Source organism: Stegostoma tigrinum, chromosome 5, assembly GCF_030684315.1.
Source record: "Stegostoma tigrinum isolate sSteTig4 chromosome 5, sSteTig4.hap1, whole genome shotgun sequence".
Classification (NCBI taxonomy): Eukaryota; Metazoa; Chordata; class Chondrichthyes; order Orectolobiformes; family Stegostomatidae; genus Stegostoma; species Stegostoma tigrinum.
In genome coordinates this window covers 122,440,747-122,460,691 of record NC_081358.1, presented here as the reverse complement: position 1 = coordinate 122,460,691, position 19,945 = coordinate 122,440,747, and the positions used below count along the sequence as shown (strand labels likewise).

Sequence of the window (19,945 nt, the reverse complement as noted above, 5' to 3'; positions counted from 1 at the left end):
GACATATATATTGTATACACAGAGTCACAGAGGCCTGCAGCACAGGAAAAAAAACCTTCAGCCCATTGAGTCTGCACAAAAACAAGCATCCAATGATTCTAATCACATTTTTCACTCAATTTCTGTGTGTTTGGCACCTGGAAAGCAGAGCTATTTAATCTTCAAGTGCATTCAGGACAAAGACTGGCAGGGACTCCAAGGAAATCGGGGAATGAGGAGATCATCCGAAAGAGTGTTGTTGATGAAGGTCATCACAAGGAGTTAAATGGCCCACTCCTGCCCTCAGTTCTTACAATAAACAAACAAAGATTGCACAGGCCTCAGGGACTGGAGTTGTGATTTATAATAACAAGCATTTAGCTCTCTCCAGAGCCTGAGCTGTAATATCAAAGGATGAAAAGTCATCCTGCAGCCTATTCTCCCAATTTAAACAAAGAGAATTACATCACACCACCTATCGACAGTGCTTGAATAGAAATGCTACGTTACACTGAACCAGTGCGAGGACAGAAAGCCACCAGAGGAAATGCTGTAATGATCAACAAAAGGAGATGGAAAGTTCCCGCTGCAAAGCTGGGATATAAATAAGCACCATCTTGGGATGTGGCTTGAACCCTCCCTCTGTAAGTGACCAATTGAATTGTTAGTGTCAATTCTGTTTGTGCATTGGTTGGGTTTTGGAAGTGTTTTTTTTTCTCCAGTTTGCACAATCTTTTGAACGGGGCACAATATCAGTGACTGGTGAAGTTTCTGGGTAAAGAACTGTAAATAACCCCAATTCAATGGTGACAAATATTCTCAGCTGTTTTGGATCCACAGGTCGTTTTAGGAGGTCTGGCGGAGGTGGTAATGTTTTGAAACATTTTTTCAACAAAAGCCAGTGAGAATCAGGAACTCCTCCTAAGCAGACATCAAGACAAGTCAAGGCACTTTACAGACAATGAAGTACTTTTGGAAGCATTTAGGAACATCAGGTTTGGGAGCAGGAGTAGGCCATTCAGCCCTCTGAACCTGTTCCACTCTTCAATAGATTATGTCAGGTTTGGCTATGGTCTTAGCTCCACTAACCTGTCTACTCCCTATGCCCCTCACCTCATATGTGACTCCCTTGTATATCAAGAGTTATACCTAACTAGGCCTTGATTAAATTTAAAGGTACGGCCTCCACCTCATTTGGGGGAGAATTGCACAACTGAGTAATCTGAACAAAATTTGTTCGTCTCTGTTGTAAAGGAGGTCTCTTATTCTTAATTTTCTAGTTCCAGTTTCCCCTTCAAGAAAAATCATCTTCCTCCTAGTACCTACCCTATCCACTCTCTTCAGAATCATTTTGGTTTCATTCTCCTAACTGCCAATGTGTAAAAACTCAACCTGCTCATTCTTTCTTCATAAAGATAAATTTTTCATCCCAGGAATGAGTCAAATGAACCCTCTCTGAACTGACTGCAAAGCAATTACATCTCTTTTTTTCAAATAGGACATCAAAACTGTACCCAATACTCCAGATCTGGTCTCACCAGGGTCATGTACCGTTCTAATAAACTGCCCTACTTAAATATCATGCGCTCACTGTTGTTAAGTACAAAGCATTTAGCACAGAAAGCAAATTAAGTAACCCTGTCTATCCTCTCAAGTAGGCACTTAAGAATTCCTGAACATAATTTTGGAGAAAACATGGGAACAGGAGGAGTTTATTCAACCCCTCAAGCCTGTTTGGACACTAAATCAGATCATGTCATCCAGCCCCATCGTCTGAACTTTGCCCCACATTTCCCTAATACCCTTGTGTAACAAAAACCCTGCTCAGATTTAAAATCGAAAATAGCATCAATATCCATTTTTAGAAAGAGATGATCTGGCCACTGCTGTCTGTAAGCACTTACTGTATGCAAATTGGATGACACTTTCCCGAAATCGTAACAGTGACCAGCTACACTTCAACAAGTACTAAATGGGCTTTAATATACTTTGGAGATTCTGAAAGGTGCTTCATGAACTTTACTGCTTATTGTTTACCTTTCTTGATTGGTATGAAGCAAATGCACCAAAAATATTTTCCTATGAGAATTTGTTGCAATGTAGCAAATATTTAATACAATAGCTTTCATTTAGCCAGTGCACTGAAAATATAGTTGCAGTAGAGATGGGTGGCTACAATGGGTTAAATCACTTCCATTTAAATCCAGTGAAGTTTCTTTGCACTGCCTTGATGTTTACAAACCGCCCCCACCCCCTTATCTAATCATTTCTGTTATCTCGGTCTATGTTTCCTTGCTGGGTATGGAGTAAAAGTGGGTTAAACTGTTGCGACGAATGGCATGGAGGATTTAAGCACCCTCTTCTGTACCTGGTATTCTGGCTATGTTGTTAAGGTGCAAGATTCACACGGGCTGTCACCCAAGGGTGCTAACAGTAGATTTGGGGTGACATTCCAGCTCAGTGCTGAGGGACATTGCACTGTCAGACGAGATAGTGGATGTCAAAGATCCAACTGCCACCATCTCCCGACCAATATTTACCTTCAATCACAAAAAAAGCAGACAATCTGGTTATTACTACGTTGCTGTTTGTGGGGACTTGGTGTGCACACATTGGTTTCTACATTTACTACAGCAAATCAAACACAAAAAAAAGTCCTCCATCGGCATATCCTGTGACAATATATGACAATATAAGACATGAGCAAGAGCTTTTGTGCTCCTGAGATGCTGCTTGGCCTGCTGTGTTCATCCAGCTTCACACTTTGTTATATAAGACATGAGAAAACCCTCTTCCTTTCTGCGTGGTTTATGTGGATTAACATAAAAGAAGCTCTATTATAGGAAAGATGTGGATGCTTTGCAGAGGGTTCAGAGGAGGTTTACCAGGATGCTGCCTGGACTGGAGGGCTTATCTTATGAAGAGATGTTGACTGAGCTCCAACTTTTTTCATTGGAGAAAAGGAGGAGGAGAGGGGACCTAATTGAGGTATACAAGATAATGAGAGGCATAGATAGAGTTGATAGCCAGAGACTATTTCCCAGGGCAGAAATGGCTAGCACGAGGGGTCATAGTTTTAAGCTGGTTGGAGGAAAGTATAGAGGGGATGTCAGAGGCGGGTTCTTTACACAGAGAGTTGTGAGAGCATGGAATGCGTTGCCAGCAGCAGTTGTGGAAGCAAGGTCATTGGGGTCATTTAAGAGACTGCTGGACATGTATATGGTCACAGAAATTTGAGGGTGCATACATGCGGATCAATGGTCGGCACAACATTGTGGGCTGAAGGGCCTGTTCTGTGCTGTACTGTTCTATGTTCTATGTTCTAAGTGTTGGATGGCTTAACAAGGTGGTGCTTTAAATCAGCATTAACTACCTGTACGGCAAATTGTAATAATCACTGAGGAGGAGGTAACTGTACACCTTCGTATAGGCAGCAGCAACTTAGTGATTCTGTTGCAACTGCACTTCTGAGATTTGTCGCACCTTCACAACAGGTTCCTCATTTCCTTAGCTACTGCCTGCGGCTCACAGAGGCTGGAGATGCAGGCAGGAAAGGATTTGCTGACATTAAGACATATTCTCCCCCATGTTAAGAATGCCAGAAATGAAAACTGCAGCTATTCCCCGCTCAAGGGCAGCTCTTACCAAGTATCGAAGACATCAGCAGTAGAATCACTATGTGGTTCATGCCTCTTTTCTTGTAGAGATACAGCAAAATAACGAACAGTATAAATTCCAAAGCCTGTGCAGAAGCAAAAACAAGATGCGGTTTTACGCTGTGCCTCCAAAATTCCATATCAGAAGCAGAGATATTGTTTTCTGTAAAAATGCAAGAATATTTTGCCAGGCCATACCCTGCACCTGAACTACCCATCAGTTAAACCTTTAGAGCAATAAGGTTTGTAATAAAGGTAAATGGTCTGACAGAGATTCTCCTAACACACACTCACTTCACCGACCACCAAATGACCGGTCACGGCTGCACTTCTCAAATTTCACTTGGTAGAATGAATCCACTTGACGACCACCTGATCCACCATTTTCCACATTGATTCTCCTCACCACCATTGCACAGTCACAGCAATGTGTACCATTTACAAGACACATAGCTGTAACTAACTTGGGCAACTTCTGAATCCGTGACCACTTCCATCTAGAAGCATGGGGACAGCAGATCCATGGGAAAACCACCCCTCTGCAAGTTCCCCTCTTAGCCCCTCACTATCCTGATTTGGAAATATATCGCTGTACCTTCAGTGTCGCTGGGTCAAAATCTTGGAATTCCTTCCTTAAGGGCTGCATGCAGCGCAGCAGTTCGAGAAGGCAGTTCACCCCCACCATTGCGTCCACAGGCAATAAATGGTGCTGTTTCCATCAAAACTTACATCTCATGGATTGATACATTTAAATAAATAGAAAGACAGGTTGGCCACTTCAGCCATTCCCTCATTACTTTGCTTCAGGATTTTGCACATTCCTTGGGAAAGGGGTTGGTTATCTTGGAAAGCTGATTTGTGACACAGAGAGATACTAACAGAGTGGGTTCGATTCCCGCACTGAGGTTACTATGAAGGACCCCCCTCCTTGCACTCCTGGTGCGAGTGTTCTGTGTTCCCTCACATGTTCTTTCACTTTGTACTGTTGCTGACATCGGCAATAACTGTAAATCAACTTAAAAGTAAAAAGAAATCCACGGGCATTAATGAGGAAGAAAGGAAACAGATACGTCTGTAGGTTGGGATGATGTAAATAAGGGGAAGGATGTTCCTGTGGAGCATAAAGAAAGAACAAATGCCTGTTTCTGTGCTGGAAGCTCCATGTAATTATTGTGTAAATGGAGTCATCCTGTGTCACATCAGAACAAACATGAAAAGCTGCAGAGCTCCCTATGGTTTGGAACCTGTAATATATTTGATCGACCAAAGACCAAAACACACAACCCGGGCATGCTGCACATTCACAGCTAACCGAAAGCTGCTCAGTCCCACCTGCCTGTGATCTAAATTGTGCCAATTCCTTACCAGAGAACTAGTGTACGCTGACAATGCTGCGCTGACATTCCACAATGGGGAATACCCTCAGCAACAAATGGGCAGACTCTCTCGTAATTAAAGAGTTTGGTTTGATGATCAGCACCAGGCACACAAGTGTTATGGTCCAACATATTGCCATTGTGTCATCTCCCAAAACTGACAATGTGACACTGCAATTCGTTGGTAGCATCACATTTCTCTGCTCTAGCAGTCTACCACTTGATGCTGAAATAATTTTGTTCCCACTTATGTCTGGTCAGTTGTTGCAGGAAGATTTACCAAAATTCCAGTTTCCGACCAAAAATTACTTCCAATGCAAAATGTGAACATGAACGAATCTCAGCTCCCAAGGTATGAGAAATCACTAACAGCAGTGTTCATTGTCAGCTAGCTACAAACAGAGAGCTGGGACATGGGCATTGTTGGCTAGGCTAGCATTTGGTGCCCACCCCTAGTTGCCCCTTGAGAAGGAGGTGGGGAGCTATCTTCTTGAACTGCTGTAGTCCATGTGCTGTAGGTAGGCCCACAATGCCCTTAGGGAGGGAATTCCAGGGTTGTGACTCAGCGACCCTGAAGGAACGGCGATATGTTTCCATGTCAGGATAGTGAGTGGCTTGGAGGGGAGCTTGCAGGAGGTGGTGTTCCCATGTATCCGCTGCCTCTGTTCTTCCAAATGGAAGCGATCATGAGTTTAGAAGGTGCTGTCTGAGGATCTTTGGAAAGCTGCTTTTATGGGACGCATGTTTCCTTATCTAAGCCAGCAATTTTAGCCTATTCCTAATTGCTGTCAAACTGAGTGGCTTGTGAGGGTCATTGCAGTTAGGAGTCAATCACATTGCTGTGGATTTGGAGTGACTTAGCAGGCCTGGCCAAAGAGCTCCAATTTCCTTCCAAGACTGACATTAGTGAATCAAATGGGTTCTATGAAAATTGAGAGTAGTTTCAGACTGATTACTGAGACTCACTTTCAGCTGAAATGAAATTTCACCAGCAGCTGTGGCAGGATATGAACCATGGTCCCTAGCACAGAAACATGAGTCTCTGAATCCATTGGTTCCACTGAGAGTATGTCACTTTCCCTCTGAAGTCTAGAGCGAAGACTATAAGCAGTATAGTAGCCTGTTTGGGGTGATATAGGGAAGCACATCTTTACTCCAAGGCTAGTAGAAATCTAGAATCCTACTCCTCAAACGTTCCAGAAGTTGCCGATCAAACTGAAACAATATCAATTTATTAGTTAAGGGTATTAGAGAACATAGAACCACAGAAAGTAACCAGAGTTAACATATAGAGTAGCCATAATCCCACTGAATGGCAGAACAGGCTTGAGGAGCAGAATGAACTTTGTGTTTTGTTTTGAGGAGAATTTTAATTGGTTTAATTCTCTTCCACGCGGGAGGCTGGTTCAGTGATATTTATTCAAGGCTGACCAAGATAGATATTTAATAGATTTGGGAGTCAGGGATAGACAGGAAAGTGGGTTTGAGATCACAAAAGGATGGGCCAGGACCTAAATGAATGTTGTAGCTGGCACCATTGGTCCAATCCTGTTCCTAAGGCTGGTGGGAACAGTCTGCGGGAGTAAACTCCAATGGGAGCCCTAGAAAGCCAATTCACATATAACTTATTTCAGATTCTCTTACCAAATAAACTAGAAATGGCCAACTGATGAAGTATAGACTAATTTTAAGGGCTGTGATTTCTTGCTGGACATTAATGGCAAAGGTCACCAGAAGATAGGCTCCCAGTACGGCCAACGATCCCCCTACAGGAAAAACAAACAAAAATAGAGATGCTTTTAACTTTGGTATGTGTCAGAAGATCACTTCATACAGATTCCAATCACTTTCCTTCCCACATTCCTGGCCAATATGAAGTTGGTCACCAATAATCCCAAATGCCCAATTGTCCATGACAACTTTGCTGAACTAAGGAGTTCTTCCACAGTTGTTTCCAGGAGATGCTATGATTTCAGGGGTATCTTTAGATAGCTGGTATCTGCATTGTGCCATGACTGGGTAATTACCATATCATGTGTTTTGCAAAGGGAGCTAATCAGTCTTTAAAATGACCACCCATTCCTACAAAATGGCTTCCTGGATACACATGACTGTACTCCTGTATTGAGCAGGCACTGGGGGTAGACTGTCTCAGGAAGAGATTATAAGAGGGCTTTTTGAAATTCAACAAACATTTCCAAGGGTCAACAGGGAAAGTTGCTGACACAGGTTTCCCTGGGAAGAGCGAACAGCTATTCCCAGCTCACACAGCCTGAAGGAGAATCATCGAAGCAAATGGATGAGATAGTTAGAAGTTAATTACCTCAGCTAAAAGATGGCTCTGTCAGCTAAATGAAAATATGGTGTGACAGTTCTGGGATAGCAGCAAGGTTAAGTTTTGATCTGTGTAATACCGGCTGCAAGATTCCATTCTGATCAGAATTCCATGAAGAACAGTCAAAATCAGGAAAAGTAGATCCTCAATCAGGAAACTGAGGAAGGGTGATGGAACATGGTGTGCAACTGGATGAACGCAGCAGGCCAAGCAGCATCAGAGGAGCAGAAAAGCTGATGTTTCGGGCCTAGACCCTTCATCAGAAAATCAGACTGAGGGTGTCTGGCTAAAGACAGCTGCACTATAGTGATTTATACCTGCTCCAGGCTATAGTGACTGGAACCAGGGTCAGATGGATCTCATTGACTATGAGATCCTTGACAGGAGCTGTTAACCTGGGCCAGTCTGGGAGCCCTGGCGGACAGATGTAAATAAACAGGAGATTCCGAGAGTCTCCTCAGACTAGCGACAGGCTCTGAGCTGGCTGGTCATAGCCCAACTACTGTGCACATGTAAATATAGGGTGACTTGGTGACAGGATACCAGCCTCTGTGCAGTCATTTCACAGGCCTTAACATGGAGTGCCGTAAATACAGACAAAGAAGGATGCAAAGAGGCTTCAAAGTGATTTAAACAAGTTGAGTCAGTGGGAAAACACATGTCAGATGTTGTACAATGTGGCTAAATGTGACGTTATACACTTTGGTGTGAAAAACAGGGAGGAAGAATATTACTTATGTCGCAATGTGTGCTCTAATACATCAGTCAATGAGACAGGCAGGTGCAGCAAGCAATTTGGAAGATAAACGGTATGACTGGTCTTCATTGCAAGAGGATTTGAGATCAGCAGGAGAGATGTCTTACTGCAGTTATACAGGGCCTTGGTGAGACCACATCTAGAGTATTGGATGTAGTTCAATCTCTCTCCAAGAAAGGATGTACCTGCCACAGTGCAACAGTGCATCATTGAGCTGTAACTGGGGATGGCAGGACTGTATGAGAAGTGTTTAGCTCAACTTGACCTTCACTCACTGGAACTCAGAAAGATGAGAATGAAATGTATAAAATTCCATCAGGGCTGGACAGACAAGAGGCAGGGAGGAGATTTCCCCTGGCTGGCGAGTCCAGAACCAGGAGACCGAATCTGAGGATATGGGTTAGGCCGATAAGGACTGAGATGAGTCAATATTTCCTCATTCTAAGGATAGTGAAACTGCACAATTCTCAGCCACAGAATGCTGTGGAGGCAACATCACTGAATATATTCAAGAAAGAGATTGATAAATTTGGATAATAAAGGCATTAAAGGGGCAAGGGTGAATCAGCATTGAGATAGAGGATACTATACTGCTATCTTCCCTTCTTCCCAGATTCCGTGTTGCTCAGTCCACCTGTGGGCAATGTCACCAGCTATTTAACCACGAAAGCCATCACAGTTGCTGAATCTAAGACTACAACAGCTTAAGCTCAGAAAAGACAATCTTCAAGCAAGCCAGGCCTGTAACAATAACAGACTGTCGGAGGCTCACTGATGATGTTACCTAGAATGGTGACGAAACGTCTGAAAACTAACCTTCCAGCTCAGCGAGCAAACTCCCATCCAGAGCCTGGCTGACTTGTGACTGCAGACTCACAGCAGTGCTGTTGGCTGAGCAAGGGTAATTACAGACACTGACCTTGCAAGTGTTCAGATTCCATGAAAAAATAAAATGAAGTATGGGCTGGGTGGGCTGAATGGTCTGTTCCAGTGCTGTACATTCTATAGCATTCTGTCTATTATTCCTCTGAGATGCTCACAATATTGCTTCGTGATGTAAGTATTTTAATGTCAGACCTTCTGCATGAACCACCACACAGTTACCTTCACTGTTTTTTTTAATTTTCAACAACTGGTTGTTTATTGCTCTGTAATGTTAACTCTGCTTTCTTTTCACTGATGCCGCTAAGTTTCTCCAGTATTTCCTCTTTAGTATTTCCAGTTTCCACAGCTCTTTGTTTTGTTTTAATTATATATCGTGTTGTAAACTCATGGAGCAACATCCAAGTAAAGGCAATCTCTATATAAATCAAGGGCCTGCTGCTTTAATGCACCATCAATGCTCACTAATCAGACATGTAACTCATGTATTACACAAGATATGACTTACCCAGGATATCGGAAGATCGTAGGGTCTCCTTCAAGAACACCACAGAAATGGCTGCACTAGCTAAATGCAAAAGTAACAGTTTTTAGTATTAATACAAAGTTAATGGTAATTGTTAAAGGAAAGAAAAAGAAAATTGCAATTAATGGAGCAGGACCCACATTCTGTGATTAATGGAACACATTTCACAGTCAACAATAAATTAAAGGCAATTCCAAAGCCCACAACCACTACCATCTAGAAGGACAAGGGCAGCAGATACATGGGAACACCACCCCCTGCAAGTTCCCCTCCCAGTCACTCACCATCCTGACTTGGAAATATATCGCCGTTCCTTCAGTGTCACTGGGTCACAATCCTGGAATTCGTTCCCTCAGGGCATTGTGGGTCAACCTACATGGACTGCAGCAGTTCTAGAAGTAAGCTCACCCCAACCTTCTCCAGGGATACTGCCAGCAACGTGAACATCCCACGAAAGGATAAAATCAAAATTCAGAAAAAACGCAAGTACCCATGCAGCCAGATTGCCAGAGCTCTTGCAGTCGGCTTTTTTTTGCTGTGAGCGTGATGCTTTTGGTCGAGTCACAAAGTTGTGGGTTTAAATTCCAGATGCTTGAGAGCAAAGGTTCAGGCCAAACCCCCAGTGCAGCGCTGAGGGAGAGCTACTCGGTCAGAGGTGCCATCTTTCTTATATAATGGTACAGTGAGGCATCCTCACCATCTCAGCAGGATGTTAAAATTCCCATGGCAACAATTCAAAATGCAGCAAAATTCTCCCCAGTACCATGGCCAAGGCCGATCTTTATCTCCAGACCAATATTACAAACCACTTACGCATGGTCATTGTTACTTGGTTTCTTTGAGAGAGTTCGATGTTCAGTTACAGCACACAAGGAGATTATTTGGCCCATTCAGTCCATTTCTGTTCCAGTGTTATGCCCATGTTGGAGATCTCCAATCTTATTACCTCACAATCAAAACCATAGGAACAGAGAGGTGCCATTCAGCATCCCCAACTCATTCTAGCATAAAATGAGATCCTTCTTGCAAACGTAATTCCACCTAAGAAAATATTTACTTTACCCTGTGTTTAGCAGGAATAGAAATCAGCACAGAGGGAGAGCCATGAAAGAGGTGTTGGTTATTAGCTGACAGACTTAAAGCAAACCATAATCCTGACCCAACCACAGACATCAATATCAGAAACTGGAAGGGAAATACTGAAACAGCTTTGCATGTTATTGTGTGGGTGTTAGGAAGATTTCCTCTGCCTGGAATGTAGGAAGAAGCTGCGGGAGGAATAAAATGTCACCAAGCTGCAGGCAGGCAGCACTGGAGTTTGAGATGGGGTTGCAGTCATCTGTGTTAAAAAATAAAGCAGAATGTTGTGCTCCTGACTGAGCAACACCCCCTTAGGAAACGCCACTGAATTATTGAACTTCTGTGTTTCTAACAAGGCAATCATATTCTGGTCTCTATCTGATAAACTAAGGGCAGTTTGCAATTATAATCATCTGGAATATCTGACAAAATGCTGTTCAAAATGACGCAGGGAAAAGCTAATATAAAGAGGCCTTTGGCTAGGTTTTTGGGCCACTGCTTAGAGGGGGCATGAAAAATGTGGCCAACCGGATCCCTTTCCTGATGTCGGCCATTTTGGCCTAGGGCCCAGGAAGGCTACTGTTGCCTTGAGACCGGCAGCACTTAGGGTCCGTAAAGTCCTCTTAAAGGAAGGTTGGAATGTTCCAGTTGGCCTCCTGTTTCCCCAAAGTGATAGGCATCAATTTAACTGTTGGAAGGGAAAGACCCAGGCAGCCATGGTGCTCCGAAGCTGTCCTTCCATGCCTGTCTGGGTGTGAATGCACTCAATGGGGAGGAGCCTGTTTGGGATTCCTCTCTCAGTAGTGACCCAGCTGCTTTTGGTGATTTTTAATTCAAGTTCTGTAAAAGGTAGTGAGAGGCACCCATCCTCTCTGCTATTTCATTATTTGCTGCAGACTGCAGTCAGTTCCTCCACTTCGGATTGGCCCTCCAGTTGAGAGAGCTTACTTGCCAGCTTTAACTGGAAAAGGAGAACTCAACTTCCAAGAAATCTTAAACTGAACTGATTTACCTCCCCAAGGCTCATTCAGGACCTGACAAAATTCCCTAGATAGTGGGGAAAATTGAACAGGTGGATGTTGGAGAACTGTCCAAACCTCTTGCACCTTAATGGCTGAACTCCTAGGCCTTATCTATGTAGGCCGCATCTCTTCACTTCAGAAAGTCACAGCTCACTGCCAGGAGGGAGTGGGATTTCAAAATGAACAGACCCTAAAGAACATTCCTGGGAAGGGATGGATGTGGTAATATTATGGCTTTAAGTGGTTTATTTTGTTCTGTTTATTTTTTGTGAAAGGTTGAGACAGGGGCGCCAAGTCGTCTGTTCCAAGTCAACAAAGTAAACAGCTTGTGGTCTTGGTCTTTATTTTAAAAGTTGGAACAGTGGGAGCAGCATGAGGGGTAGAGTCAAACTCCCACAGAACCAGTGTTTTAGTTTAAGTCGCTGCTGGGGGTTTTGAAACTGCTTAATATCTCCCCCTGTTACAGCAAAACACTGGAGATCCCCTCTCTCTCTCTGAAAATTTTCTCTTGATGTTCTTTCCTGCTGCGATGGAGAACTACCTGTGAGATAATCTAGTTTACTGAATTTGCCTTTGCCAAGGGTGTGTTTGTGTGATGTTACTATTATTGGAACAGTTGCAATTTAGTAGTTAAATAAGCTGTTATTCTGTTAGGTTTTCTAATAGATTTGTTATTTCAAATCTTATTTCTTTGGTTTATATTTTAACTGATAGGGTAAGAACGAAGTGTGGTTTGCTTCGAGCCTGTTTGACCAATCAAGCTGCATCCAAAACACATCGCCTTACACTTGCCTTAAAAATATGAAAAAGTTGGGATCTAGGCTAGCTTCTTAATATTGTTTGAGGGGTTTAGTCTGCTCCATAGCAATGGGAATGTAACTGCATTAGGAGGAATAAAGATTCCATATGGGGTTTAAGGGAACACATGGTCCCTTCCTGACTTGTAATCTCATCCAGCCCTAAAACCTTCAGAGATCTCTAAATTTCTCCAACTCTAGCTTCTTCTACATTCCTAATGCTATTTGTTCTACACTTGATGGTCATAGTTTCAACGGCCATAGCCCAATGCCCAGGAATTCCTTCCTTAAAACTCTCTATCATTCTACCACTTCAAGATGCTTCTGAAAACCTGCCGCCTCAATGATGGAGATAGCAAGAACTGCTGACGCTGGAGTCAGAGATAACACAGTGTAGAGCTGGAGGAACACAGCAGGCCGGGCAGCATCAGAGGAGCAGGAAAGTCAACATTTTGGGCCAGGACCCTTCATCAGGACGATGTATACCGAAACATTGACTTTCTTGCTACGTTGATGCTGCCTGACCTGCTGTGTTTCCCCAGCTCCACACTGTATTCATTTTGACGATGAATTTGGTGACCAGCTATAATATCTCCTTAGTAACCAAGTGTGGGGCTGGATGAACACAGCAGGCCAAGCAGCATCTTAGGAGCACAAAAGCTGACGTTTCGGGCCTAGACCCTTCATCAGATGAAGGGTCTAGGCCCGAAACGTCAGCTTTTGTGCTCCTGAGATGCTGCTTGGCCTGTCGTGTTCATCCAGCTCCACACCTTGTAATCTCTGCTTCTCCAGCATCGGCAATTCCCATTATCTCTAATATCTCCTTACATGACTCAATGTCCCATTTTTGTTCGTTAATGCTCCTATGAAACTTTGGGGCCATTTGCTACATTAAAATGGTAGTCAGCATTTGTTGCTCATCCCTTTAACTGCTCGGCTCTCTGGGCCGTTTCAGAGGGCAGTCAACAGTCAACCACGAAGCTGAGAGTCACACATAGACCAGACTGGGTCAGGATGGATGATCCTTTCCCTCAAGGACATCTGTAAGTAGCAAACGAATACAGTTCGAACAGTCATTGTTTCAACGTCAGTTTTCTCAAAAAACATTTAACTTAAATTACACCATTCTGCCCTAGCAGGGTTTGAGTCCTCATCCCCCGAACATGAGCCCAGTTGCTATACTGTAGCCTCCTCCAAATAGTTCTCACTATTTCGATTTAGTAATGCATGTCATTTTTTGGCATCTCCATATGGACTCGATGTGCTTAAGGCAACCAGGAAGCTGGGGGCTACACTACTGGGTAATTTGAAAATGGTACTCCACTTAAAACTCATGCTGTTTGAAGAGAGTAGGTCCCTGCTGTTGAATCTGTGACTAGTCAGGGAAAGTGAGCACTATGCGAGTTTTATCAATTATTGTCAGGAACTGAGTGACTAAATCAAACAGCCCTATTGAAACTCCCCAACCTGAGTTATCTGCCTTCGTTGAGAAAACCCAGTTCCAAATCTCTGTCCGTTTCTTGTTCTTTTTTCTTGGCAGCTACCATCTCTCTTATTTTCGGCCAACGATGTACCTACTTGAGAAAGGGTGGGAATTTTCCACTGGGACCAGTTCCATTCTTTCTGTCTGCATTTTTTTTTGAACTTGAGCAATTGAGAGGACGATTTCAAGTATAAATACGTTGCTTCTAAATAGCAATTTTATTAAATCCAAGCCTCTCACAGCAGTAAAGCAGAGCTGGGGAAAAAATATGCTGCCTCTCTTTTTTTTAAACTGTGAGTAACCATAGAAACAAGGGAGTTATTTGAGGCCTCACTGAATGCTCACATCAGGTCAACTTGTTCACGATTGAGCTAATCACCACAAGCCTCACACAGTCTGCATGGACGCCCCCGTATAGAAACAGGATAATCAACGCGAGTTACTGAGACAAATTGAACACTCATCCCACTTTGACCATCATCCACATTTACAGAAACAGGGAAGAAATGCTTCCAGATCACTGGGGTTCCTTATTCATTTTGTTGTAGCTCCGAGAGTTTTTCCAAATCAACCGTTACAGTGAAGAGCAGTGTGAGTTAAAGTTCTGTGGAAAGTCCAGGATTATTGGGTCAGTTATGATCTCACTGAATGGTACAGCAGACTCGATGGGTCGAACTGCCCACTTCTGCTTCTGTGATTTATGGAGTTGCAAATTATGGTCAGGCCACTTGTCAAATTTTTTAAGAAAAGAAATTCTTTCATGGGAAGCGGACATTGCTCGTGAGGTCAGCATTTGTTGCTCATCCCTTTAACTGCTCGGCTCTCTGGGCCATTTCAGAGGGCAGTCAACAGTCAACCACGAAGCTGTGAGTCACACATAGACCAGACTGGGTCAAGATGGATCAGAGATAATGGGAACTGCAGATGCTGGAGAATCCAAGATAATAAAATGTGAGGCTGGATGAACACAGCAGGCCAAGCAGCATCTCAGGAGCACAAAAGCTGACATTTCGGGCCTAGACCCGAAACGTCAGCTTTTGTGCTCCTGAGATGCTGCTTGGCCTGCTGTGTTCATCCAGCCTCACATTTTATTATCTTGCGTCAAGATGGATGATCCTTTCCCTCAAAGATGTCTGTGAGTAGCAAACGAATACAGGTCAAACGCTCTCTGATGAAGGGTCTAGGCACGAAACGTCAGCTTTTGTGCTCCTGGGATGCTGCTGGGCCTGCTGTGTTCATCCAGCCTCACATTTTATTATCTACAGTTCAAACAGTCTTTGTTTCAATGTCAGTTTTCTCAAAGAACATTTAATTTAAATTTCACCATTCTGCCCTAGCAGGATAGTCCCCATCCCCTGATCATGAGCCCAGTTGCTACACTGTAGCCTCCTCCAAACAGTTCTCACTATTTCGATCAGTTGACAAACGGCCTGGCTGTACCAAACGCTACTCACTGAATTCAGTAATGTAGCTGACACCAAAGGCCCGAGATAGGACAGTATGTCACAGTCCAATAATAAGGAGCTGGGAGGTCATGTGGTAGCTGTACAGGACATTGGTTCGGCTAATTTTGGAGTATAGCACACAATTCTGATCTCCCTCCTTTCAGAAGGATGGTGTGAAACTAGAAAGGGTTCAGAAAAGATTTACAAGGATGTTGCCAGGTTGGAGGGTTTGAGCTCTAGGGCGAGGCTGAATAGGCTGGGGGTATTTTCCCTGGAGTGTCGGAGGCTGAGGGGTGACGTTATAGAGGTTTATAAAATCATGAGGGGCATGGATAGGGTAAATAGCCAAAGTGTTTTCCCCACAGTGGGGAGTCCAAAACTAGAGGGAATAGATTTAGGGTAAGAGGGGAAAGTTATAAAAGGGGCCTATGGGGTAACATTTTCACGCAGTGGGTAGTGCATGTTTGGAATGAGCTGCCAGAGGAAGTGGTGCAGGCTGGTACAATTACAACATTTAAAAGGCATCTGGATGGGTATATGAATAGGATGGGTTTAGAGGGACGTAGGCCAAATGCTGGCAAACGGGACTAGATTTATATAGGATATCGAGTCAGCATGGACAAGTCAGGCCTCAGGGTCTGTTTCTGCGCTGTACAACTCTATGACACTATGTGATAACAAGAACTGCCGATGCTGGAGTCAGAGATAACACCGTGTGGTGCTGGAGGAACACAGCAGGCCAGGCAGCATCAGCGGAGCAGGAAAGCTGACATTTCGGATCGGGACCCCTGACCCAAAACACCTGCTCCTCAGATGCTGACTGGCCTGCTGTGTTCCTCCAGCACCACACGGTGTTATCTATGACACTATAACCGCTCAAAATGTTGTCATAAGACCTGAACCTCAAATTTCCCCAACACTGTGCTGTATAGTAGTGACTAAACTGTGTAATCCTCATAGAAATATATAAGTGAACCAACGTCCTTTAGGGAAGGAAACACGGCCTCCTTACCGATTCTAGCACAGAAATATAGAAAATGGCAGCAGGACTAGGCCATTCGGCCCTTTGAGCCTGCTCCACCATTCATGGCTGATCATCCAACTCAGTAAATCAGGCAGTATCTGTGGAGGGATAAACACAGATTACGTTTCGAATTCAGTGACTTGAGCTGGTGAAGGGTCACTGGATTGAAACGTTAACTTTGCTTTTCCCTCTACCAGATGCTGCCAAAGTTAATGTTTTGAGTCCAGCAGCCCTTCATCAGTACAGGTCACTGGACCTGAAACATAAACTGTGTTTATCTCTCCACTGACAGACCTGCTGAGTTTCTCCAGCAATTTTTGTTTTTGTTTTAGATCTCCAGCCGTTCGCAGTTCTATGTTCTGTCCAACTGAGTTCCCTGTTCCCGTGCTTTCTCCCCACATGCTTCAATCTTTTTAGGCCTAAGTACTATATCCCCTAATTGAAAATATTCAATGCATAGGCCTTCACTGTTTTCTGTAGCAGGGAGCACAGGCTCCCCACTCTCTGGATGAAGACATTTCTCTTCAGTGGCCTACCCCTGGTTCTGGACTCCCGGGGTCAATGGGAATATCCTTCCTGCTGTCTGCCTAAACATGACCCCAGTCTCACAACCACGTTTCAACACTGAAATGTTGATTGCATTTCAAATCTATTTTGGGAGGCACCTGAAGGTTTTATTTCAAATGAAAGCATTTTTTTTCCCCAATGTTCTTAGCTGTTAGCCTTCCCTGAAGGGGTGTAAGTCAGCCACACAGTTTCACCACAGTAGGCATTAAGTAATAGCCACATCTCGAGCCTGAATGATAAATTTCTCTGAGAACATCCAGTCCTGCTGTTTCAGCCTCTTTACAAGCTGTTTGCTTGAGCTAATCCATGACTAACAAAAAATCCCCAGCGGAGCGACAAAATAAAAACCAGCAACATAGATTAGGAAGCAACGTGCTCGCAATGTCACTGCTTAAACTATGCCTTCAGCTCCCAAATGTAACGTCACCATAGCAACATCCATAACAAACCACTTTCTAATTTAATTTGGTGCTGTGCTTGTTAACTCTACAATTCAATAACGAGAAAAGTTAATCTTTACTTCAGGCAGCCTGTTGGATCCACACCATTTAAAAACACACAAATGGTGATTTTATTACATTCAGCTAAAGCAATGGCCCAAAGCTTTCCCAGAGTTCACCAAGCCCTGGATCTGTAACTTCACCAGATCCGTCAGTCAAGTGCCTAATCCGTGTCTCAGGTCACATTTTTGAAACGTTTCGTCAGTCCAGGGCCATTTCTGAGGGCTGTACAATCAACCACAGTGGGTCTGGTGTCATATGTCGATCAGACCAGGTAAGGACAATAGAAAATAGGAGCAGGAGTTGGCCATTCAGCCCTCCGCCATACTACATGATCATGGTTGATAACCCAACTCAATACCTTGTTCCCGCTTTCACTTCATACCCTTTGATGCCCTTTGCCCTGCGAACAATATCTAACCCCGTTCTTGAGAATATTTAATATTTTGGCCTTAACTGCTTTCTGTGGCAGAGAGTTCCACGGGCTCATCACTCCCTGGATGAAGACATTTTCTCTCCTCTCAGTCCTAAATGGCCCACCCTGTATGCTTAAACTGTGACCTGGGGTTAGAGGGTTTGGGCTATTTCCCCCGGAAAATCAGAGACTGAGGGATGATCATATAGAAGTTTACAAAATCATGAGGGGTATGGATAGGGTAAATAGCCAAGGTCTTTTCCCTGGGGTGGGGGGAGTCCAAAACCAGAGGGCATAGGTTTAAGGTGAGAGGGGAAAGATAAAGTAGGGACCTAAGGGGCAACTTTTTCACGCAGAGGGTGGTGCGTGTATGAAATGAGCTGCCAGAGGAGGTGGTGGAGGCTGGTACAATTACAACATTTAAAAGGCATCTGGATGGGGACATGAATAGGGAGGATTTAGAGGGATATGGGCCAAATGCCAGCAATATTATTGATATATAATATCAGGTCAGCATGGTCGAGTTGGACTAAAGGGTCTGTTTCCATGCTGTTTATCTCTATAACTATGACTCTCTAGTTCTGGACTCCCCAGTCATCCAGAGTATATGTCCTGTGTTAACCCTATCTAGTCCTGTTAGAATTGTACAGGTTTCTATGAGACTCCCCCCGATATTCTTCTAAACTCCAGTGAGTATAATCCGAACCAATCCAATTTCTCTTCATATTCCTGCTATTACCGGAATCAGTCTGATAAATCTTCACCGCAATCCCTCCACAACCAGAGCATCTTGAATTGGATGACTTAAGACTAATCAACCACATTCTCATGGTTACCGTTACTGAAACTTTACATTTTAGATTAAATAAATTAGTTTAAATTCTACCTGCTGCTGTGATAGGATTTGAATCCATGTCACCAGAATATTAGATAACAAAGTGTGGGGCTGGATGAACACAGCAGGCCAAGCAGTATCCTGAGATGCCGCTTGGCCTGCTGTGTTCATCCAGCTCCACACTTTGTTATCTTGGATTCTCCAGCATCTGCAGTTCCCAATATCTCTGATCACCAGAATATTAGCCTTCTCTATTCCTCGTCTAATGACATTAGCAGTATTAACCAGCTCCTCTAACTACAGAACTAGAGCTTCAGCTTTCTGGGTACAATTGCCAGTTCCAGAGCAGATTGCATGAATTTGAAAAGTGCTCTTTTCCTCTGAGGTTCTGCTCAAATGCATTTGTTTATTGCCGAAAGCAAAGTTCTGCCACAAGTCAGTGCAATCAGTGCGTGTGATAAATCTCAACTTCTTTTCAAAATTTGTTTTAAAAATTATCCTTCTACTTACAAGTGAGAAGCTGGCGAAATTTCATTAAAACTGCTGAAAACAGGCTCCCCAGGACAAAAAATGCTGGTAAGGTACCAACTCAGCAGAACCAGATTTTAAAATGATGAAAACTGACTTGGAAAAGAAGGAATTAGTTTCCTTGTTTGAATGATCAGAGCTGTTCTGGGATCCAGCAGCCGCTCGGTAGGTAACATCCTTACTTCTGAGCCCGAAAGTTCAGAGTTCAAAGGTGCAGCAAATTACTGCAGACGCTGGAATCTCTCCCAAAAATGACAAATGTTGGCGATTACAGAGGATTAGGTAGCATCCATGGAGAGAGAGCAAGCCAGCATTTCGATGAACCATCAGCCAGACTTGAAACACTCGCTCGCTTTCTCTCCACGGATGCTGTCTGACCCACTGAGATCGCCAACATTTTTTGTTTTGGGTTCAGGGTTCGAGTGCCTCTCCGGGTGTAAACACAAACAAAATCTGGTGCAGCACTGAGGAAGGGCTGCACTATTGAAGGAGCCTTTTTCTACATGTGGAGGTACTAGTGTTGGACTGGGGTGGACAAGGCCAGAAGTCACGTGACACCAGGTTATAGTCCAATAAGTCTATTTGGAATCACACAAGCTTTGGGAGTGCAGACCCTTTGTCAGGCGCAGTGACAGAGCAGGGCACGCAGACCCAGAGTTTATAGGAAGCGAGACCAAAAGATCATTTCAATGGTGTGAGTGGAGGGTCAGGTGATAAGTCTCTGCAAGTGACCAACAG

At 43.8% G+C, this 19,945-nt stretch overlaps 1 protein-coding gene across 2 annotated transcripts in view; it reads right to left on the bottom strand.

The window, feature by feature from the left end:
• The window catches only part of LOC125451874 (NIPA-like protein 2), an 82,148-nt gene that overhangs the window by 24,627 nt on the left and 37,576 nt on the right, over window positions 1–19,945 (bottom strand). For both annotated transcript variants that reach the window (XM_048529566.2, XM_059646378.1), the window contains exons 4-6: window positions 9,494–9,553; window positions 6,656–6,777; window positions 3,625–3,721 (exon numbers count right to left, since the gene is read on the bottom strand). In XM_048529566.2, the coding sequence (XP_048385523.1) occupies window positions 3,625–3,721; window positions 6,656–6,777; window positions 9,494–9,553 (279 nt within the window). The remainder of the gene's footprint in view (window positions 1–3,624; window positions 3,722–6,655; window positions 6,778–9,493; window positions 9,554–19,945) is intronic.